The 24,666-nt window shown below is 37.4% G+C and overlaps 5 protein-coding genes across 5 annotated transcripts; 4 read left to right on the forward strand and 1 right to left on the reverse strand.

Annotated features, from left to right (window-relative positions):
• The first annotated feature begins 273 nt into the window (after positions 1–273).
• On the forward strand, positions 274–1,539 carry LOC129756527 (mitochondrial fission process protein 1-like). The gene is made up of 4 exons (XM_055753439.1): positions 274–455; positions 591–718; positions 796–905; positions 971–1,539. The coding sequence occupies exons 1-4, from the start codon at positions 404–406 to the stop codon at positions 1,137–1,139; spliced, it is 459 nt and encodes a 152-aa protein (XP_055609414.1). The 5' UTR covers positions 274–403; the 3' UTR covers positions 1,140–1,539.
• A 4-nt stretch (positions 1,540–1,543) lies between these two features.
• On the reverse strand, positions 1,544–23,889 carry LOC129754057 (pickpocket protein 28-like). Its single transcript, XM_055749917.1, has 7 exons — positions 23,773–23,889; positions 4,239–4,328; positions 4,067–4,175; positions 3,436–4,013; positions 2,263–2,842; positions 1,919–2,195; positions 1,544–1,825 (listed from the first exon to the last, which is right to left on the reverse strand). Exons 2-7 carry the CDS (start codon positions 4,315–4,317, stop codon positions 1,544–1,546), a joined length of 1,905 nt encoding a protein of 634 aa, XP_055605892.1. The 5' UTR covers positions 4,318–4,328; positions 23,773–23,889.
• LOC129754058 (uncharacterized protein K02A2.6-like) lies at positions 6,524–7,132 on the forward strand. The gene has a single exon (XM_055749918.1). The coding sequence runs from the start codon at positions 6,524–6,526 to the stop codon at positions 7,130–7,132; it is 609 nt and encodes a 202-aa protein (XP_055605893.1).
• LOC129754059 (uncharacterized protein K02A2.6-like) lies at positions 7,158–8,659 on the forward strand. The gene is made up of 5 exons (XM_055749920.1): positions 7,158–7,270; positions 7,542–7,731; positions 7,837–7,907; positions 7,999–8,105; positions 8,151–8,659. The coding sequence occupies exons 1-5, from the start codon at positions 7,158–7,160 to the stop codon at positions 8,657–8,659; spliced, it is 990 nt and encodes a 329-aa protein (XP_055605895.1).
• Positions 14,055–15,440, forward strand: LOC129754060 (uncharacterized). Its single transcript, XM_055749921.1, has one exon. The coding sequence runs from the start codon at positions 14,055–14,057 to the stop codon at positions 15,438–15,440; it is 1,386 nt and encodes a 461-aa protein (XP_055605896.1).
• Positions 23,890–24,666: the final 777 nt, after the last annotated feature.

Genomic DNA, 24,666 nt, shown 5'->3' on the forward strand with positions numbered 1-24,666 from the left:
AAATTCTGATGTTTTTTTTTTATATATATACATACCTTTATATACCTTTTTAGTGTATCTTGAATGAAATGAGATTCATCATTCAGTGTTCCGACCCGCAATTTTTGTTCCCAAATTGTTAAATTATTTTTCAAATCGATGCTGACAAAACATATTTTTAACTTTATTTTAATAGCAAGTGAGTATTATTTTTCAAGTGTGTAATATTTTGTTTTCGTTTACGTATGTCGGTTTCGACATTTTGAAAAATTGTTCCGCCCGTGTTAATTTGTAAACAAAAGTTCCTCTTGCTGACCGCGGAATCGTTTCTGCTTTCCAGTATTAACTCGGAGCTGAATAATCAAATTTAGCTTTTAATTTTGTAGTAAAACAGTGTAGATAACTGCCAACTACTGACCAATCCATGGCCATGACGGAGAAGGATCTCTATCGGGACACTCCGGTGCGATATCTGGGTAAGTAAGAGTGTAGGCAAAGAATTTTCAAACCTTGCGTGAACAGACAAGTTGTTACATCACCGTTAGAGAACGATTTGCGGGTTTCTCGGTATGATTCTTAAGATAAACTAAATTTTTTTTTCTAAATTACAGGCTACGCCAATGAAATCGGTGAAGCATTCCGGCCGGTGATAAAAAAGATATTCGTCCACGCCAGTTATGCCGTGGCTATAAGCTATGTCCTGGCCGATACGGCCGACAAGTCTCGGAAACAGTACAACGTATGTTATTGTTTTTAAATGCTTTACGTAAACTTTAATTTAAAACTTAAATTCTATGAAATCTTTTTTATTAACAGAAACCGGAAATCCTCGGAGGAGGCCTTCGTGGAGCGGCCATTGCCAGTGGGGATACACTGATTTGGCAAATGTTCGCCTCGGTCATCATACCCGGTTTTACCATCAATCGGTGAGTATATTTTTGGTTCCATATAAGCTAAAACGCTGAAAAGGAATTTTCAATTCTTCCCAAAGAATTTGTTGGGTGTCCAAGAAAGTTCTTGCTGCCAACAAGGTAAAGGGTCCCCTGGGCAAATGGGCCCCGACCTTCCTCGGATTGCTGGCCATTCCGTTCATCATTCATCCCATCGATCATGGGGTCGACTTTGTGATGGATGAATCCTACAGGAAGTACGTTAAATAACGAAGATTTGAGCAAACGTATTACAGAAGTTTCCATGGCAGAAAATTTGTTTCGCCAAGCACATCCATTTCTCAACAATAGTTTTAGCAAACCAATAATGGACAGGGTTATTTTTTTCTCGAACAACGTAATAATGACATACTCTCAGCGATATAAGCTTAGTTCAATTTCACTTTTAGTCGGTAATGGTCGTTCTTTTACTCCAGCACAATAGGAAACATTCACGCACTTGAAACTACAAAACTATTAAATAAACTAAGATTTCGAAAAAGGAACCGCTGTGATACAGATCGATTTACGGTTTAAGCTTGTTATATTGTCAATTTAAGACAGGGCCAAAGGATACATCTCGTGGTGCTCAACAAAAAAACGGAAAACAATAAACTTACTTCCACGTTGATATGTTAAGCTTTGTTTAGCTTTCGTCTGGCTGTAGATTTTCTCGAAAATTCCATATTTAAACTTAAGAACATCATTCTACAATCTACTCGTAAAAGGGGGAAAGTGGACACTTTTTTCGGCTCTTGCAACCGGAAGGCATTTTCGACCCATTTAGTCGCGATGGCCACCCGGCTGGTTATGAAAAGTTTCAGCTCGCTTGGCCAATCTCTGGTCGTGGTTGTTCCGTCTGTCTGGCTTTTGTACCTGGCCTGCGGTAGAGTTCCGTTTGTATCCTTTTGCGGCATCTGAAACAACAAACGAAAACATAGCTACATATTTCGAACGCCGTTACCCAAAACTCATTCCCATTTGTTAGAAAACGTGTAACGAAATCCTACAACATGATTATAGAATACGTGGAAATCTCGCTCGTGATCCCGTGGAATGACGGGGGCCGCTGCAGCCTGCGATTTTCGTTCCCTTCGTTTGGCAAAATATGGGCGCAGTGTCAAGAAGTAAAGAACCTCCGCAACCGAGATGATTGAAAATCCCAAGAACAGTCCCAGGAGACCACCAATATTGGACAGAAAATCGGTGAATCCGAAAAGTTCTCCCTTCGAGAAACTTCTGAAGTAGGTATCCTTGAAAAAGATGTAAACTAAGGCAACGTTATGCCTTTTCATGAGAAAAGAAAAATAACGATCATCAGTCAGTTCCTCACAATACCCCAAAATTACGATACCTCGCATAAGAATCATTCTGAGTCAGCAGTTCTTCACGAACCTGAAACTTTCCGACGCATAAATCGGCCGTCGATATGTCCATGGCATAGCTTATTTCGAAGCAACCGGGCAGACAGGTACACATCAGGCTCGTATTCGAGGTAAAAGCAATCGACGTCCGGATCTCCTCGTAGCAGTGAGCATCGGCTTGGCTGCAAATCTTCACATCCTCGGTCAGCTTCGGCATGTAGTACAGCACGCAGCCACAGTTTTCCTGAATCAACCGTGCTTCGCACTCCATCTCGCAGTTGTTCCTCGAGTAGGTTTTAAAGTACGACAGATTGGCCTCGTTGGCGAATACGCACTGTCGCTGGCCTTGAACGAACTTTCGTATCAGGAAGGATGCGTCGCTGATGCGTGGGGTTACGATGATCCGGTTTTCGGTGCCCACCATTACGTAGCTGGCGAAGTCGGCCATTTTAGGTGTTTCGGTTGGATTGTGCAGCAGTAGCTTGAAGCCGTAGGAACTAGTTGAGGAACAGTAATAGTCACTCACGTTGGCATCGAGGACGACGGTTAGGCCCATGTGTGCTCCAATACCTGAGAATATTAGAACAAATTAGTTTTGATAATTGTAGAGCTTTCTCTGTGTCTTCTTTTATAATTTCAATCAGACTATTAAATAATTAACAAACTATTCAAAGCCTATAAATTTGAGACAATAGCGGGAGATTCAGGATAACTTTGAAGCGCGTTTTTTTTTCGAAACTTGCACCCATCTGATCCTAAGCGCTTCATTGCGGTTAACCATCAAAAATTTGAAAGAAGTAAACTTCATACAATTGCCAAATGATGACAAGTTTTAATGTAGGTACATAATACATATATCGGAATTTTCAGACAAAAACTCTGTAAAAGTCAATCTTATTTTGAATAACGATATAAATCGGTACTGAATTCGAATATAATCTAATCGATTTTATTCGGGCTATTACAATCGATCCGAAAATCGGAAATCTTACTTGAAAAGATATCTTCCAAAGATTTACCCAAGGCCGACTAACCCCATTAGCCACTACCCTCATGAAAAATTCTAGAAAGTTCAGATCTCATTACTAGGTTATTTGGCATAATTTCCTTTATTTTTCTTCCTACCAGATATTTAGGAAGAATGTTAAAAGTTTTTCACTCACCAGCAATATTCCTTGGAAAGCTCGCGTTCGTGATCGACCCCACAAATCCTCCTTCCGGAGTCCACTCGATAGGCACAAAGGGATTATCCGCCTCGGGAATGTAAGCGTTCGCCTTATCCTCATGCTGCAACATGTGAGCCTGATCGACGCTATTGAACGTACAGCAAAGCCCCTCATCGGTCAGCACCGGTTGAAACATGTGCATACACTTTTGAATCTTCTGCGCATAGCGACAGCCCTGCAACATCTGATCGCAGGGCTGCGTCGAGCTGAGCAACATCTTCCGCACATTGGACCATTTTCCTACGTAGCTGCTCGTGTTGAACTCCCCGTCGAGAGAGCAGATACTATTGAGAACGTCCTGCTCCAAGCTGTTCGGTTTGACTCGCTCGGCAGCCCATCGGCGAGCTTGATTCATGTTGCAGATCGTCACGGCCGGAAAGGGAATGTCCTTAATGTTGGTCGCGATCGGATTCAGTCCGATGATGATCGGCGTCGATTGCCACTTCTGATAAACATTGCTGATGAAGTAGATCGACAGCGTGACCACCAGGAAGAACGAGACGATGAAAAAGGCTCTAAAAACAAATGTGAAATGAATTTTGTTTCTTGAGATGCTGTAACATTTTACCGCTCAACGATTGACAGGCTCACAGTTCCCGCATATTTGAGACCATGAATTGTTGTATTCAAGCAATATTCTCGTAAGTTTTCCGACAGCGATATTTTGGAAATTTCATCTGTGAATTGAACGAAGAATTAAATAAAAAAATAATAAAAGAAATACTGATAGTGTTACAAACTTTTCTCGAAACGAATCAATCTCGTTCCAATTCCATTGTTTGACTTCTGGATTTTTCTTTCGTTGGGCGTCCACATCATTAGTAGATTATCTGAAATACCAAAACTCAGTTTAACTTGAAGATTCACATCAAGAAATTTATTTAATCACTATTTGAACTCAAAGAAAACTAAGCTTCAAACCCCGTTAAGAATAGCTGAAGGAAAAAAAAAACAGTTTTTGGAGGTGGCTCCAGAGAGTAGTATAAAATTTACTGAAAAAAGAGCTTTCTCTGTAAAAAAAAGAGAGTAGATAAAAAATTTACTGAAAAAAAAAATTTGGTTGTTGGAAGGATGAAGGGGTTTTTTTTTGTTTTTTTTTGTTTTTTGTTTTTTTTTTTTTTTTTTTGTATTCCTTAATGGCCCGCCACACTCCCCCACACCAAAAAACTCAATTTGAGCCTCCTGGTAATGGACACATCAGTTCTCGGCACGTCTGGCAGCTAAGATAAAAGAATTTAAGGGTTTTATTTTGTGGTTCGCTCATTTGAAACGAAGCTTTTTTTCCTAAGCTTTACGGATTCTACATTCATTTTTCCCAGCTATTATATACTCACAATGAAGGATTTTTTTGTTAACGGCATAAACTTGCATTGCACACCTGGGGCAGATCTTGAACAAGCTTGATTCGAATGGAACGTTTCGAGATGATCTACTATCCAGTTTACTCGAAACCTAGTATGTTAAAATTTAGAACTCGAACGAGATACGTGATACCGATTCTAATTCGATTCGAGTTAAAACTCGAAGCGAGTATCTCGAATCGAATAGGATTCATAATTTCATACCTGGTGTGCAATCGGTCTCGAGCGAGTTAATGTATTGTGTTGTTAAAATCAAAATATCTCGAAAACGCGTGAAAATTTTTCAACTGATATTATTACAAATGAGGAACTACATCGTCGGTGTCATCAAAAGGTGCTCGAAATCAAGATTCGGGTACGTAAGTGGAAATCGATTGTGCACACTATGCGGAAATATGAGAACGAGATTTTCAGAGAGGCGCTTGAATGGATTCCAGAAGGACATCGAAGAAGAGGCAGATCCAGAAACTCGTGGCGTCGAAGCCTAGCCGAACTGTCGACGAGAGTCTTGCCTGGGACCAAGTGAAGACGCTGGCTCCGGATCGTCAACAGTGGAGGTCGTTTACCACGGCCCTATGCACTGGTGGATCAGCGCGGGAACATTAAGTAAGATATTTTCTCATGAAAACTAAAAAATTTCCGAAAAAACCCGTTTCCGACTGGAATTCGGTAAATCTAGGCAATCCATGGTTTTCACTTCTTACTTTGTCCTGTCCTATTGAAGAGAACAGTGTTTAATTTACAAGACACAATAGTTTTTGGCGACGAGAATTCAAGAATCCACTCAAGCAGTCAAGATGTCTCCAGAGTTTGAAACTAGTCTTCTGCGGATACTCGAGAATCAAACCCGAATGCTCGAAGAATTTACCCGGCAACAAAACGTTCCAGCTCAAACTACAGGCAAAGGATCCAGTCAACAAAACGGTCATCAGAATCCGGAAGATCCACGCCGGCAGAGCCAGAACGAATTTGTGATCGGAAGCGAAATCCACGAATTCAGTTACGAACCGGAAGCCGGAGTTACATTCGAAGCATGGTTTGCGAAATACGAGGACTTTTGTGAAGAAAACGCACTAAACCTGGACGATCCTGCTAAAGTTTAGCTCCTTCTCCGAAACTTTAGCACTGTAGCTCATAAGAAATATGTGAACTACATACTTCCGAAGAAATCAAAAGGGGTGACGCTTGCTGAGACGGTCAACACACTTAATTCCATCTTTGGCCGTCATACATCTCTTTTCAATCTGCGATACTAATGTCTCCAGCTCCAGAAAAACCAATTTGACGACTAACACATGTATCGTCAACGAAAGATGTGAAGAATTTAAGCTGTCTGAAATTGAAGCCGATCAGTTCAAATGTTTGCTTTTCGTGTGTGGCTTTAGTTCCTGTAAAGATGCCGACATCCGAACGTCTTTACTGTCAAGAATCGAAAGCTCCAACCCTACAATGCCGATATAAAACACATGATTGCAAAACTTGTAAACAGATTGGGCATAAAGATAGATATTGTGCCTGTTTCGAAGCGACCAAAGCCCAAGCCCAAGGAATAAACTCCATCAACCAGGTGAACATCGCAACCAAACGGAAATTTGTTCAAGCGGACCTCAACGGTACAGCTGTTAAGCTTCAGATGTTTTGTCTCCAACGAAAACGGTCTCAATATGTTCGGTGTTGAATGGATTGAGCTATGTAGTCACTGGGACGTGCCGTTCAACACGGTGTGTCCCCAGATTTCTACTAAATGCTACCCTCAAGGTGCTCAGTTAGTCGATTGTCTTCAAAAGAAATTCGTTTACGTTTTCAGTGAACAGCTGGGACTTTGTTCAAAGAAGAAGGTTTCCTTAACAGTCAAGCCTGATACCAAACCAGTATTCCGACAGAAACGTCCGGTTCAATACGCATCAACCGCCAAGATTGAAGAAGAGCTCGAGCGACTTCAAAATCTGGGCATCATCACACCGATTTCGTATGCAGAAATGGCCGCTCCAATTGTACCTGTGCGCAAACCCAGCGGCAAAGTGGGGATTTGTGCCGACTATTCTACAGGCTTAAATGAAGCACTTATCCCGAACCAACATCCACTTCCGCTTCCACAAGACATAAATATTCGCGAAGTTGGCCGGCAAAAAGTTTTTCTCGCAAATCGATTTGTCGAACGCTTATCTTCAAGTCAAGGTTTGCAAATTTTCCAAAAAGCTGCTGACAATAAAGACATACAAAGGTCTGTTTCAGTTCAACCGACTTTCTCCGGGGGTAAAAACTGCACCTGAAAAATTTCAACATATTGTCGACAAGATGATCGCTGATTTGGAAGACACAAGCGGATATCTCGACAACATCATCGTTGCAAGTGACATTTTGGACGGCCACATTTCGGAAATCGAGTGGTTGCTAGGTCGCATCAAAGAGTTTGGTTTCCATCTGAAAATCGAGAAAAGTACTTTCTTTATGCAACTAATAAAGTATCTTGGTTTCATAATTGACGTTGCAGGAATCCGTCTTGATCCATCGAAGGTCAAAGCTATCATCGACATGCCCCCCCCCCCCCCCCCCCCCAAAGATGTTTCAACTTTACGTTCGTTTCTTGGAGCAATCAACTATTAAATTCGTCAGGTCCAGGTCCAAGAAGTCGAGTGAAACTGGTCAGAAGATTTTCAAAAGTTGTTTGAAAAATTCAAGAAACCACTACAATCCCAAACTGGAGATGATTGTAGCAGCTGACGCGTCACAGTACGGAATTGGTGCTGTTCTACTGCACCGTTTTCCCGATGGTTCCATCAAGGCAGTTAGTCACGCTTCTCGAACACTCAAAAGCGCTGAGAAATACTACTCCCAAGGCGAAAAGGAAGGATCGGCCCTTATTTTTGCGGTGGGCACTCGTTCTTTTACAATACGATTTCAAGATCGAGTTTAAATCAATTGAAAGCTTTGTGCATATAGAGTCTTATCAAGGTTGATTGGACAACATTCCAAGCCTGAAGACTACGTGATCGCTAGCATGCAACTTGAAGCCGACATACGCAGTAAAAAAGCTGGGTCACCCAGGTATGCAACGAAAGAAATCGATTGCGAGAAGCTACGACTATTGGCCTTACATAGACTGCGATATTGAAGATTTTGTTCGAAAATATTCCAGTTGTGCCATAGCAGCAAAAGCTCTCGTGAAATCAACGCTCTCTTCCTGGCCAATTCCAACGGAACCGTGGACTCGTCTACATTTGAATTACGCTGGTCCTCTCCGAGGTAAATTCTATCTGGTTATTATAAACGCATGTTTCAAATGGCCAGATATTTTAGCAACCAACAACACAACCCCCTCAACAACGGAAGTTCGTGAATGTATTTCCCGTTTCGGATGTCCACATTCTATCGTCACTGGCAACGGTACCCAGTTCACAACCGAACTTTTCGCCAAGATGTGTCAAAAATATGGAATCAAGCACGTGAGAACTCCAGCTTGTCATCCTCAGTGCAATGGTCAAGCAGAGCGTTTCGTCGACACACTCGAACGAGCTATCCTCAAGATGGGGAAAGCGTTGCTGACTTTCCTCGAAACCTACAGGTACACTCTGAACGCATTTCTTCCACAGAACAAATCTCCTACTGAAGCTCTCCTGGGTCGGAAAATTTGCATCAAATTCGATTTGATGAAGCGTTCCAGACCTCAACCAACTTTGGTGAACGAGAATCAAAACAAGCAGAACAACCAGAAGCACGGTTCCAAGCAACGGTTGTTCCAGCCGAACGATAAAGTGTTTGCTTTGATTCACATCCGAAATCAGCAACACTGGGCCTAAAGTATCGTCATCGAGCGAAAAGGTTAAGTCGTCTATACCGTTCTACTGGATGATCCCAAACGCAAAGGATTGATAAGATCACATATTATGTCAATTAATTGCGTGATATAGCAACATCAGGCATGACGCCAACCGAACAGCAAATTCCCCTTCAAGTTTTGCTAGAAGAATTTAAGATTCCGCAATCCAGAAGTGAAGATGAAGATGTTGGTCAACCCGCTGATTTCGAAGCAGATGTACAATAAGATCAACTGCAGACATTGCCAGAAATCAGCGATGAAGCTGGTCCATCTCATCCACGAATTCCTGAAGAGGTTCGGATTACAAGGAAACGAGCTGCGAAAATAACGCCACTCCGAAAGCGCCGATTACCATCCTATTTATTTCTAGTACTACGAACTTTTCTAAGGGGGAGATGTTAGAGATCAAGCAATCCAAGATGAGTTTGTGGAAATCTAGGCAATCCATGATTTTCACTTACTACAATGTCATGTGGAATAAAATCATTCTTATTTAAGCTATTGAACAGAACAGGCTTTCATTTACAAGACACAATACTGATATTCGGTAATTTCAATGCATCCGCCTGTTGAATAATATTGGATGCAAACGTGCGTTCCCCTCAATCGCACAGCACTTTGTTTCCGGAAAACAAATTCTTCGATGCACAAACACAACATCACAATACCACTATTTTTAACATAAGCCAATGTGCACAACTAATGCAAACAAACAATTGATATTTTCACACGAAAACTGCAATTTTTCCGGAAAAATGACGTGGACGAAAAAAACACATTTCCGGCTAGAATTGGGTAACAAAACCTCGTCCCAGCCGTTTAGCTACTCTTTTCATAAAATGAAATGTGATTAAATATATATCGCCGGAATTTCTCCAGTGGAAACTTTTTCACTTTATCCCAGCCTTCACTTTGATACACATTCAAACAATTTTATGTCCATTTTCCGATGTTACATAGGATATTATGAAATTTTCGCGGACAAAGAGAAAAACGCGTGAAGTCATCGCCTACTCCATCCAATGTTCCAACAACAAATTCAGTTGAAATCACTGAATCAATAATCGCTTTTCTCATTTGAAAAAGTCATACATTAAGATTATTAAGATCATTAAGATTTCATTTTTTAGGATAAGTTTCAGATAAGATTACAGATCTCAATTTTCTAATTACAGATTTTTGATGTCAGATTCAGATTTGAAACTCCGGTTTTTAAATTCCAAATTTCAATAATTCATATTTTAAGTGCCAGTTTTCAGATTTTAGATCCAGATTTTAGATTTAGAACTGAATTTCAGATATCAGAAAGAATCATCCGATTCAGATTGTATGCTCTGATTTTTTTTTATTTAGAATTCGAGATTCGAGTTAGGTTGCAAATTATAGAATAAATCTGGAAAACCAAAATTTTCTTTTAAAGTCCTTGCGTTTTGTTTTTAATATTTAACAGCACAGCTGCTTGAAATTAATTTTAAATGATCAAGTTAGTCTTCACTTCATTTTAAATTCTCACTATATATTTTGAACTAGCTTTTAAATTTTTGAAAAAGTCTTAAGTGCCAAAAACGCTTTAAATTCCATCCAAAGTAATAAAATTTGCTACTTACGTTAGTGTTCCATATAGAGCTGCAAAATGATGAATTTTCACAACACAAAGACAAAATCTGTGTATTAATTTTCCTCCAACGTTCTCTGTGTCCATGCGATTAATTCCTCAAATGCCAGTGAACATTGGCAATCAACGAATGCAACGAAGGAATTATGTTCATTTTTTGTCATTGAATCTCTGCCACCGGAAATAATTTCCATCCGAAGCCATCCACTGATGACCGCCGGTGGCAAAGTCGCGCTCAACGGAATCGATGGAACCGGAAACTTAATTAAAAATTCTCACTGCACTGTACGATAGCACTTCAACACTTAATGAGAAATATAAATAAATACTCCACAATTGAATCCCGATGAAATCCGGTCGGTTTGTAGATATCTGCTGCCTGTCATTTTTTGGCAAAAAAAAAATACCGATTGCAACTTCACTTCATCGAACCGGAATGCTGTGACCAGGGTTTTAATTAAACTCTGAGAGAGAGAGAGGGAATTTTAATAAGCCAATAAATTAACTGCAACACCTGTCACGCCGAGTGAATGGAAGTCAGTATTTTTATTTTTCAAATTGTTTTTTTTCTGTCCTGCTGCATGCTGCTGGGCATATCGAAATGCACGCTTCACTTGTTCCAATTCCCAGTGGTGATAATTTTGTTTGAGTCTTTTTTCCCCTCTTGCTCGTTTGAATTCCAAATTTTACCTTTTAATCCTCGCCTCTTTCAAAAATCATTCGTCCATTCATGCATTTCGCATTCATGCTGATAAATTATTACTGGCTGCTCTCCAATTTGGGTCGGATTAATTGGAACTGAATGGCGAGGCAGCGGGGATTTTTTTCTTTAAGGTTGTTTTCTGCAATATTTACTCTCTGGAGCCACCTTTTTGGCTTTCTTACAGAAAGGCATAGGGAACGGTCAGTTGGGGATATCATTAATTAAGGGTCCAAGACCCCACTTTATAGGTACCAATCGACTCAGCTCGACGAGTTACGATGATGTCCGTTTATTTGTATGTTCGATAAAAACGTTCTTAACACATTAACTCCTATTCTAGGTTTCACGATTTTAATGAAATTAGTATCGAAAAATTGGATTTTTTTTCCTGTAGGTCGTAGCTCAAAACCAAAAAAAAAACAAAATTGTTTAAAATTTGTCTATTCCATAGTAAATATCTTGCTTATGTCGGCTCCAAAAAAGGTAGCCATTTGCTCAGCAGCAGTAGCCAGCAATCGCTAAATTAATCACGAGGCGATCAAAAATTTGACAAAAAAACATCAAACTAGTGCAGAGATATGATCGCACGCCCTGAAACGTGTTAGACCAGAGAGCTAACCACTAGACCACCAGTGAACGCTTAAAGTAACGATATTCAAACTGAAAGAGCTTGAAGCATTTTGATAGATAAATTCATCCCGGTGTCTTGGCGGATTTTCTGTTTGTCGGTCCCATCACAGCAAATGGCATTTCCTTAATGGTGGTTTTGAACAAGCAACGATACCACATGTTTTTTGGCTTTCTTACAGAAAGGCATAGGGAACGGTCAGTTGGGGATATCATTAATTAAGGGTCCAAGACCCCACTTTATAGGTACCAATCGACTCAGCTCGACGAGTTACGATGATGTCCGGGAATTTGTATGTTCCATAAAAACGTTCTTAACACATTAACTCCTATTCTAGGTTTCACGATTTTGATGAATTTAGTATCAAAAAATTGGATTTTTTTCCTGTAGGACCTATCTCAAAACCAAAAAAAAACAAAATTGTTTAAAATTTGTCTATTCCATAGTAAATATCATGCTTATGTCGGCTCCAAAAAAGGTAGCCATTTGCTCAGCGGCAGTAGCCAGCAATCGCTAAATTAATTACAAAGGCGATCAAAAATTTGACAAAAATTTCATAAAACAGCAGAGAATCGATCCCACGCCATCTAGCATGAGAGTTTAGGAGGTTAACCCCTTGACCACTAGTGAGCGTCGAGATATGTGGCTCTCAAACTTTAACAGTTTGAATTATTTGGATTATAAATGAACTCGTTGAATATAAGTTCGTTTATCCTCCAAAAAACGTACTGGGCACCTTTTTGGCTTTCTTACAGAAAGGCATAGGGAACGGTCAGTTGGGGATATCATTAATTAAGGGTCCAAGACCCCACTTTATAGGTACCAATCGACTCAGCTCGACGAGTTACGATGATGTCCGGGAATTTGTATGTTCCATAAAAACGTTCTTAACACATTAACTCCTATTCTAGGTTTCACGATTTTGATGAATTTAGTATAAAAAAATTGCATTTTTTTCCTGTAGGACTTATTTCAAAACCAAAAAAAAAACAAAATTGTTTAAAATTTTTCTATTCCATAGAACATATCATGCTTACGTTGGCTCCAAAAAAGGTAGCCATTTGCTCAGCAGCAGTAGCCAGCAATCGCTAAATTAATTACAAAGGCGATCAAAAATTTGACAAAAATTTCATAAAACAGCAGAGAATCGTTCCCACGCCATCTAGCATGAGAGTTTAGGAGGTTAACCCCTTGACCACTAGTGAGCGTCGAGATATGTGGCTCTCAAACTTTAACAGTTTGAATTATTTGGATTATAAATGAACTCGTTGAATATAAGTTCGTTTATCCTCCAAAAAACGTACTGGGCACCTTTTTTTATATTGAGTTTAGTAATTTTTGCTATCGATTTTCTTTAATCATAATCTTTTTTATAGATTAATAATAAATAATTCAGAAATAAGGAATCCCAAAAAAAAAGTTTCTCACACTAGCTTGATAACACTCACACTAGGAAATAACGACTTTTAAATTCTTTAAAATTACAGTTTCTAGGTTCGGTGTTCAAAGTGATTTTTAGTTTATCCGTGTATAATGGGGCTTATTCTGCGACTCGAGTGATAAAAAAACAAAAAAAAAACATGTTTTATTATATTGTTGGAAATCTCTGGAAAATGTTATTGTCGTAATCTGGGGGTTCTCCGGGCCTAGATGCCGTCTTCTCACCGCTGTTAGTGTCCTTTTCTGAAGTGATGTTTACACTACAATATCCGAATTAAGAATGACCAGGTTGGCACAAGTGCCGTTGTATTTATAGTTGAAAGATACCGTGCTTCATTGTAATATTTTGTAATCGAAGTAGTCGGGTTTTCTCCATTCTCGCATTATTTTCTCATGTTCGTCGCTGATTAGTACGTGTTGAGAAACATTTGATTTCATTTGAAATTTCGTATATCCTTTTTTTTTCTATTTTCCTTTACCTACATATGTATCCTACAGTTATGTGTTTGGATGAAATTTGCGTGTTTTGTGTTTCTATAAAAAATTAAAGAAACCACAAAAAGAATCTCAAAAAAATCAAAAACTATCATAGAAATTTAAAATTTTAACATCCATCTGAAAAATGAAATTTCAGGTTTAATCTTATATGCCCTCTTAAAGCCTTGAGCTGAATTTCAAATACCTTTATTGAATGCAAATTGGGAATACACGGATAAAAAACTCTTCAGGTTGTTATCAAAATTCGTATGGTTGGCTCTTCCATATCACATATTTTTGGTTAAACCCATAATATTGCTTAATCAACATCGATAACTATGAACAAACTAGCGTTGCTGTAAAGTTGATTTGGCTGTAGAGGATTTCTCAACCGCTTATCGCTAAAATAATTCAACAGCTAGTAGATTTGACTATATTATCCTAGTCTACATTATACAATCTAATCAAATATCATTGATACTTGAATAGATGTCGAAAAGAGCCGCTCAAAAATGAATTCGAGCGACCCAGAAAAAGTGATAGACAAATTGAAAAAACATGAAGTGGTGTACTCTCGAGCAGACAAGGGAAATGCAGTGGTTATCATGAATAAACAGGATTATGATACCAAAGTCCTTGACATGATAGCAACGGGCCCATACGAAGAATGCGCATTCAAGAACGGGAAACCAAAAGATCCTCTCAATATGCTGATCGAGGAAGCCAACGTTGTCAGGCAAAGAGTTGCCAACCTTATTGGAGATTCGAAACTAGAAAGGAAGTTCCTTGTTCCGAACGCTAAGGTTGCATCTTTGTATTGTTTGCCAAAAATCCACAAAAATCCCATAGCCATGCGACCCATTTCCTCCAATATTTGTACACCCACGGAAAAAATGGCAGCTTTCAGCTTTTCATTTGACGTCTCCGCACTTTTCCCCAGCGTCCCCACTTCCGATGCTCTCGACAGCCTACGAAGACATTTAGAACGCCGCCGAGTACCCCCCAATCAGATCGAAGCATACATCGCCGTCGCTGAAGTTTGCATGAAACAAAACTATTTCATGTTTCGGGGTAAGTTTTATAAACAGACCTTTGGCCTTAGTATGGGTAGCAAACTCTCCCCCCTTCTGGCCGAAGTATTCATGGGTGATTTTGAAACGGATCTGGAGAAAAAAGAAAAACTCTTCCCCCGTGTTTGGTGGCGCTACGTAGATGATATTTTTGCATCCGTAAAAGAACGCTATCTCCCACAGACACTCGAACTCCTCAATAATCAGCATAGCTCGATCAAGTTTACAGTTGAAAAAGAAGTTGAGGGAAAACTCCCTTTTCTTGATTTGCTGATTCAAAGAAAAGAGGATAATACCCTGAAATTTGGAATTTACCGTAAACCAACCTCAACGGATAGATACATCACGGTCGACTCGAATCATTTTGGGGCTCAAAAACAAGCCGCATTCCACTCTATGGCACACCGGTTGTATAATATTCCGATGGAGAAGCCCGAGTTTGAAGAGGAAAAGCAGAAAATTTACGAAGCCGGGATTGTGAACGGATATGACTACGAATTTGTTCGAAAAATCCTTCGCAAACACGCCCGAAAAAAGCATAGAAGTGATACAACTACCTTCAGACCGGAAAAAGGAGAATCTTACAGAGTTAGTCTACCATTTCATCCGAAACTAACTAATGGAATAAGTAAGATTCTTCTACAACACGGATTCAAAACTGCGTACAAAAGTGGGAATACTTTGAAGGATCGGCTAGTTTCACTCAAAGATAGGATTCCAGAAGAGGAAAGATCTGGAATTTACGAAATTCCATGTAAGAGTTGTCCATCGATTTACATCGGCCAAACCCGCCGTAAATTTAAAGTGCGGCTCAAAGAATGCCGTTGAAAACAAAAGGATCAATGAATCGAGCGTGGCCGCCCACACAACAGAATTTGACCATTCCATTGACTGGGAAAAGGTCAAATTAAAAAAATGCGTACGCAAACCTGGACACCTTAACGCTTGGGAGTCTATGTTCATCAGCACGGCCGAGAAACCGTTGATGAACGAAGATGACCCGCCGATTATATCTCCACTTTTCAACCTGATCAACCAAAAGTTCGCATGATGCGACACCCTTTCGACGAATACATCAGCAGTGTAGGAAATTGGTTACGTTAACCGTCTTCAAGTAATCAGTCGGACATCGTCCTGTAGATGGGCAACATCGAGCCCGAAACCGGTCGACAAAAAAGGTAATTTTAAACCCTTTTTCCGTTAAGTAAGAACGTTAAGTGTCGTGTCCTGTAATACGTCGTGTGTTTTTGTGTCTAGTTATTTCTCATGGAAGAAATCGACCAGCACGAAGCGGGAAGGTAAATATGATTAATTTTTTTTCAGTTGATTTTCTTTTAAAAAACAATATTTAATCTTTTCAGATATGTAAAGAGAGTTTACTTTGACCCCCGATGGCCAATCCGGGAGGTGGAATAAAAACAGCGATAAACAAGATCATATCACGTAAGCATTCTTAAGGTGTTGAAATTTTTATCATAATCATGATTTCATAAGAGCTTTTATTTTCTTTCAGGGCGCCGGCCGTTCAACTGGTTCAACTTCCACCGGAAAAACTTAGCAGCAATTTGCTTCAGGGCCATGGCGGCGGCTTCCCCAGTAGATGCAAAATAAAACAAACAGTGCAGTGGTTTAAATAAAAATCATGCCATTGATCGTATAGATAGTTGAAATAAAATATGTTTCATTAAAAACGAAAAATATAAACAATGCATTTTATCTGTTCAAATTAATTTTATTAATATTTTGAATCTATGATATCCCACGTTCACGGGGAGCAGCATTTACAGTAGAAACAGCCATACTTATGATTAAATGAAAATTCCTGTTGGATTCTAAGCATTTATCCTTTCATGGCAAAGTATCATCTGATGGTTGGCTTGATCGTATTTTCGGGTCAGAACCAAACAACCATATTTACAGTACCGTTCATAATTGTATAGAAATTGGAAGCACGCGCACTGTCACTTCGACTTTGAACTTCCATAACTTTTAACTCTGATGATATTTTTTTATCTAACTTCCTGTTTAAGTTAGGTCAACTATCACACTATTATACCTCAAAGTTTGAGCTTTCTGGAGTTTGTGTGGCCTGAGATACAGTAATTCTACGAAAATCGGACTTTGTGGACTTTTCTCATTCAAACAGCAATATCTCAAAAACTACGTAACATTTTTATTTAAATTTTGCAGAGTGATTGTTGAAATATAAAGTAACATGTCTGAAGTTTTTGAAAAGTTCGATCGATGGGATCAAAAGTTACGGGAGATACATATTTCAGGCATGAACCTAGAAATGCGATTGCTATAGAATTTTGGACGATTCATGAGAACGAAATCATTTCCTACACAAATCAGTCAAAAAATGTCTGGTGAAAGCAATAAAGAAAAGAAAAAATTGAATAAATGATCTATTTGTGTTTTGAAATCAGAATCTTGCGATATTGTTTTCATTTTTTGGTTGAAAAAGGTTTACTGGTTGTTAAACATAAAATAGGACTTTCCTATGGAAACATTCGTCCAAAATTCTATAGAAATCGCATTTCTTGGTTCATGCCTGAAATATTGTACCTCGCGTAACTTTTGATCCCATCGATAAAACTTTTCAAAAACTTCAGACATGTTAACTGTACATTTCAACAATCACTCTGCAAAATTTGAACAAAAAATTTAGCGTAGTTTCTGAGATATTACAGTTTGAATGAGAAAAGTCCAAAAAGTCCGATATTCGTAGAATTACTGTATCTCAGGCCACACATACTCCAGAAAGCTCAAATTTTGTGATATGATAGTGTGATAGTTGATCTACCTTTTGCAGAAAATTTGATCAAAAAATATCATCAGAGTAAAAAGTTATGGAAGTTCAAAGTCGAAGTGACAATGCGCGTACTTCCAATTCTATACAATTATGAACGGTACTGTATGTTCCTGTAGACGCGTAATATAATTGATAAATCTATATATTTTTCTCCGTGTAATCATTACCCTGCATTTTTGTCACTCTCTGGAGCCACCCGCATAACTGTCTTATATAAGTTCTACTTTGGGTTATGATGTTTTCGACCATAATTTTCAAAGTCAAAAAAACATAATGCTCTCTATCAACTTTTAACTATTTTCAAGTTTAGAATACGGTTTAGACTATTCTTATCAAATTTAACCTCTAAAAGTTTTGCTCTAACAAATCAAGGTAGGTTTATTAATACATATCCAACACACACACACTTGAGCTTCGCAGATTGTTTTCGCGATGTACGGCTACGATCAAGTTGAAATTCGGTAAACTATTTTTCTAAGTACTGTACCAAGTAAGAGCAAAAAGTCTACAATTTTCTTTAACAATTTTTTTACAATTGGTTTTAGCCTTTTCACTTCCAAACATCGTATGTAATTATACCACTCGAATCGGTATGAAATTACCTTCCTGGTAAATATAAATTTATTGCAAAAATCTTGCGCTAATATACTCAAAACCCCGAGCAAAGGTTAATTTAAGTTTTAGAAAATCTAAGAAATTGCAAATTGACAATATGTTCAAAAAACACCAACTTTTGAAAATTCGTCAAAAATTCTGTGATTCGTATTTTGACAATCTAAAGATGCGAAAATATGCCAAATTACGTCATCTTTCCAATCCTCTTTTCAAAATTTATCTGGTACTATTAAAACAATGTTAACGGTTCATTGATTGAAAAGAACGTTTTTACACCACTATTTTACATTTGTGGATATGATCTCCTAAAATTTAAAAAAAAATGTCCTTATGCGCAAAGTATAGCTTCTATCTTCAGCTCTCTTGGAAACTCAGTAATTTTTTTTGTGGCATTCCGTAACTGATCTATAGCATGTTTTTCGATTTTTTTTTCTCAGATGTGGGGGGAATTTAACCTTTTTTGAAAAGAGATAAGTGTCTCTAAATCCTGATTGGACAGCCTTTAGTATTGTCTGAATGGATAATTTTGGAAGATCAAAATGAAATTCTGCTAGCTTTGCCCACAGAGAACAGACGTACAAGCTAGCCCACGAAACTTATGTAAAAATTCCAACGCCCTTTTTGATCAAATTATTGTTTTTTGGCTGGTCCACCAGATGTCTCAAAACACATAAAAGAGAACTGTGTAAACAAAGCTGAGAAAAAATGTCTAAGCTCTAGTCAGTTTTCAATAGGCCGTATGAGCTACTTGGCATGCTTCAAGAAAATTGCTGTTGAAGTTTTGTAATACGTTCATCATATTGCATAATAAAAAAAATCTTGAAAGTTATTAGCTTTTCAAGATTGATGCAAGTTGAAAGAAATACAAAGTTTTTAACAATGGGATGCTAAAGTGATATTTGAAAGAAACCTGCTTTGAGATGCCTGGAATCAGTGCAGCTGGGTGAGACTGATAGTCAAAATGCTCTTTGACATAGGCTATGCGTTTTTTAACTTCAATCACTGTTCAAGAAGTGCGAAAATTTAAATCAAAGCTGTTAGTTATTTGGACTGTCGTAGTAGTGAAAAAACAAAGAAAGTGACATTTCGCCAAGTTAAATGGAACTCTGATTGCATTTATCCAGCAATAAATTGAAGCCGTCCATTTTACTGAGACTTTGGATTGATCATTTAACGATTACGCCTTTTCGCAAACCGGGCACTTTAAAGTTGATTTGTAACTTTTGAACGGCGAAAAAGATGGCACTTTGAAATTTTACACACTTTTCTGATGATTTTGTCTTAAAATATGTAAAAATGACTAAGATTTTTGTTTTTATCCATATGAAAAACAATGGATTATGTGCCCATAAAGCAAATTTCGAGAAACACACTTTAAAAGTCTAACTTAAGCAAATTTCCAAGTATTTTTCGAAAAGGTAAACTTTTTAGTTAATCAAAGGTGTCGAGATTAAAATATTGCAATTTGGAATTTGCAGAAGAAATTTTTTTATGCATTTTTCTTTGAACTCTTTTTCAAAATCGACATAAGAGGTAATGACTGTTAACACTAAAAAGACCGCACCAGTCAAAATGACTGGTTGGACACTTTGTTTGTTAAATATCTTCGCTTTAAAAATTCTCAAAAATACGACTTTTCATGAATTTCGAATCTCTACAAAACTGTGTATTTTTTATTCCACTAGCTCTTTTAATAAGCGAGAAAAATTTCGCCATGAACACTCGGACCGTGACCAGTCAAAATGACTGGTAAAATTCACAATCCTATAACTCAAACAAGATAATATTTTTTCGCTTGCTTTTGATTTAATTTACAATCTACATTCAAGACAATGAACCCTAGTTGATTTATAGTGGGCAGGAGCGTGTCATTCGTAATGAAATTATTGATTTTCGATGCGAAGTCATGAAGATTTGTAGAAAAAGTTCTCGGAATGGCCGCTGTGTGGCGCTTCAAGCACTTGACTCCCAATTTTCTTAGTCTGATTTATTGCTCAACTATAATCGAACTTTTTGTCAAAATTTGGCGAAATTTCATCAAGATTTGTAAAAGTTATGTTAGTTTTAATACATGTCCATTCGAGTAATCGAGTAATTTTAGGTGATATATATGTTTTATATGTTTGTATGTTTTATATGTTTTTTTTTATTACTAAACTAGTATGAGTAAAATAATTATGAATTGTGTACTTATTTACTCAAATTTGAAGGTATAAGCCGTGAAACTGAACAATTTAAATGATTTTTTTTATACATGATTATTTTTCATATGTTGGTTATCTACCATGGGTGCACGGATTCACCGCAGTTTCTGCCCAAGTATGTATTCACATGCATTCTTAGATTATTAGATTCGACAAATTTCCAATGCAAGTTCACTTACAGGTATTCCGGCACCCGTGTATAAACCTGGCCAGCTGGCACCTGATTGAACATTCTTATTAAAGATTCTTATTATAAGAGGAAACACATCTTACCTGTCGGCAACTTATGGGGTTTGAACCCTAGAGTTTTCTTGCCGATACGGGGAATCGAACCCAGTATACCTGGCATACCTAGACTAGACTCACGCCAATCTATCTGATAGACCACATCGGCGCTAAGATATTTCAACATGGGTGCACGGAATGGCTGTAAATTCGCCGTTGTTAATTGTATAGAAATAATAGTTTTCAACTTGCTTCAGAACACAAAATATTTTTGAGTTAGATATGATAGGCATTTGAAATGCAATATTAGTCAATCGAAAAACTTTTAAGGAAAAATAAATCAATGTGTACATTTGGCAATGTTGATTCATTATTTTTATTTCCACTCTTTTCCGTCGCACGGCATAACTTGGTGCATATAATTCCTAAAATTCACTCGATCCATGGTGACCGTTTTCCAATTTCTTGGATGTTGATCAGATCTTATCAGATAAATATACGATTGCCAAAACCTGTTTTTTAATAATAAATAAATAAATTTATTATTTCAAGATATAATTGAAATATTTCTTTCCCAGGAATGAAAAAACGGAACTTAAAATAAAAATCGTTATTTAAATAATTATGTCTCAACATGAAAGACATGGTTTCGGCTTTGGTTTATTTATATTATTATATTATTATTATATTATTATATATTATATATTATATATTATTATTGGTTTATTTAAGATTTGTAATAATGCTTTTTAAAAAATTGCAAAAAGTCCAATATTTAATTAAACGCGGTGAATCCGTGCACCCATAGTGAAAAACCATGTATATAACACAAATTTGCATTTGAATCTTTAAAAGTCTTTATTCTTTACCTTTAACATGTAAAAAATTGATTTTGGATGAATGGTGGTGAATCCGTGAACCCATGGTAAATTACTCTACTTATATAAAAATATGAATCAAAACCTACAATATCAGGTATAAATTATAGGCATCGGGTTGAAAAATTTCAGAGCGATGGATGCTAGAAAATATCAACTAAAGCAAAACTGAAGTGAAACCGCGCACCCATGGTCAATAACCATAGCAATCTAACATGCTTTTATAATTAGTTTGATAATGTGTTTTAATTTTTTGATAATTATTTGACATATTCATTTTATGACATACACGCATTCGTCAACTATGCCAAAATGAGGTGATTCCGGGCACTCATGGTGAAAAAATATTTCCATTTTATAACAAAAGTGTTATCGAATAAATAACAAAATAATTTCAAAAGAAAAAAGTTAAAAATATTTTGATAGAAAAAATTTCTCCTTTACCAGTCATTTCGACTGGTCACGGTCCGAATAGGTATATTCAATTTGCCGGTCCTTCTAGTGTTAAATTTCCATAAAAACTAAATAATTCAATTTCATTGTATGCAGACTATCAAATTGATATTCTACATGGTTTTATTTCAAGAAAAAAATTTAAAATTGCTATAGAGAAGAAAAATTTGAACTGAAATCGATCCTTTGTGTTTAGTAATCTTTGATAATTACATCTTATTTATGATAAAAGTCTATTTATACAAAACGTTTCCACTGCTTTAAACATTATAAATTATTGATTAAAGACAATAAAAATACTTTTTTCAATTTCATTTTTAGTTTCGTCAAATTCACGGTTTCACCATGTTTCACCGTGAAGGTGAAATTTGTTTTTACCGTGATAAAATTGAAAAACTACTGTTTTGTCAGGAGTGTCAAATTGACACTCCAGGAACTCTAATGAGTAAAAATTTCTGGGACGGATGAGGGTTAAACTATTAGACACCTCGATTCTGAACGGTTTCACACTGAAATATCTAGTATAACCAGAAATATATAGTCCCTTAGCAAAACGCTCTGTTACCGAAGAAAAATATTAATTGAATAATTCAGTTTGTATAGTAGTCCGCTAGAAGTTTTGTATGAAAATTCTCAAATTTATTAATTTCTACAATTCTCAGAATATTTAGTCTTGGTTTCATAGCCCAAGAATATCTGTTAATTTTGAAAGCTATCCATTCCGTTATAATTTGGCGCAACAAGTTTTCATATTATATGGGAATTTGTACGGGAGAACAACATTTTTCATTCAAAACCACTAGAGACACTGGAGAACTTTAGATGATATATGTATATTTCTTTATTCTTGCATTACATTCGTGCAAATGAATCTAACTTGTACTCAAAAAAGGAACAAGTTATTAATTTGCTTCATTCTCAGTTAGGAATGGCTGATTTTGCTCAAAAATAATTATTTTTTACTTTTAAAATGTTCCTACACCACAAAACTTGAGGTGATAGACAAAACCTGACAAATGATTCGAATTGAGGACGCCAAAATCTTTCAAAATCAGTTTTTTTTAACATAGGCACCGAAATTGCTCATGAGGGCTGGGGTTCACAACTGATTTTATCAGAAAGTATGTATTGAGGTTCTTAATTTATATTTGGAAATTTGGTTAGTGTCCAGAATTCTGAAATGATAAATTCTTGATTAAATCTGAATGAAGATCAGATAACTACATTTTTTCCACAGTTGAGTTGTTCAGTCCTGGGCAATTATCAATTTTATTCTGAATTTTTTCCTGTTTCTCACTCTCTGGAGCCACGAGAAATATAAACAAGCATCGTTTTCAACGATCTTTTTTTTCCAAATTTCAACATCATCTCTTCAAAATCAATTACATTCACCGTCGGTAGTCATACCTTTTTTATCTTTTTTTTAATTTGTTGTCAAGAATCGAATTGTATATCGTCATGGGTTTTATTATTGACCAATTCCAGTGCTTTTTAAAAGTGCCATCATACTATTGTCTCTGGTTTTAAAATTGTGTAAGTATTTATGCAGATTTTTGTTTTATTTATACAGCAATGTCATTCAGTTGTGATTAACGTGCTATTAAACAGAAGTTGTTAGTTCACAGCCATTCCCCAAAAGCTCAAAGCAAAGCAAACGACGGTTCACAAATTCTCCTGACACTAATTAGATGAATTGAAAGAGTTGCAGTCGTCTCATCCGCTTCGGGGGCAAACTCAACACACAAAAAAAACTCATTACCGTCGGTGCGAAAATTATCTTGGTTTTACACTGCACCGCGTAACCAGATCAGCTTTCCCAAACCCCAAAAGTGAGTGGGGAAAACCGGACACCAACCCAGCCACAAATCCCCCCGTTCGTCGACCAGCCATTCGCTTCAATTTCCACACAGTTTCCGGTTCCGTTTGGCGCTAATCTAAAAGCTCCGACGGGAATCCATCTCTCATCCTACCTTCTTATTTTCCTGCTGACTGATTTTTTTTATGTTGCTCTCGTTTTTGCTCCTCGTTTTTGAACGACGATCCAACGACGATGATCCGGTTGAGGTCAGGCCCCGTAACGAAACTCCACAACTGTGGTGTCATTCAGGAAATGCTGTCGCTTTTATTTTCTGACCATTCGGTGTCCTTCCTTTCCGCCTCTCATGTTCCGGATCCATTGCCCCCATGGTTCGGCGACGATGAGGTTGCTTGCTGATGATGAATCCGTGATGCGACTTCATGTCAAACGGTCCGCAAATGGTTAAACGACTATTTTGTGTGTACACTTCGTGTGTGTGTCCTTACTTAACTAGGGGGAGGAGTTCCAGTTCCAGTTGTTGGGTGCATCACGGACTGGATGGCCAGTCAGTCGTTGCACGAAACATGTGTGTGCAGCAGGCAGAACGGAAGTCGGATTTTCTCCTATAGCATTGGGTTGAATGAGTTTGATTCAAAGCAAAAAGTGGTCATCCCATATCTACTACTATGTAGTGTGGTGGTGGTCAAATAACTCAAATAGCTTCCGGGCAAGTGGTGTGTTGGGTTGATTCTGTCAAATGAGAGAAGTTACAGTTTCACAAATAGGAATCATATTTTCTTTTAATTCATTTTATAACTTTTATATGAAACTTGTTTCGAAGAAACATCAACGATCTCTTTCTAGTTTAATGAAAAATAAGTAACATAAACTTGAATTTATGGGAAGAATTGAGAATCAAATATTTGAAATTCTTCTTTTTCTATATTTCCATTAGGTAAATGATCATGAGCGGAACTAAATGGCTCAATTCAATGCAACTCGGTACAGTTGATCAAGCGGTATGGATAGGGGTTACATCCGATCGTTTTTTTTAGTTCAGCGGATA

The sequence above is a fragment of the Uranotaenia lowii genome, chromosome 3, assembly GCF_029784155.1.
Source record: "Uranotaenia lowii strain MFRU-FL chromosome 3, ASM2978415v1, whole genome shotgun sequence".
Lineage (NCBI taxonomy): Eukaryota > Metazoa > Arthropoda > Insecta > Diptera > Culicidae > Uranotaenia > Uranotaenia lowii.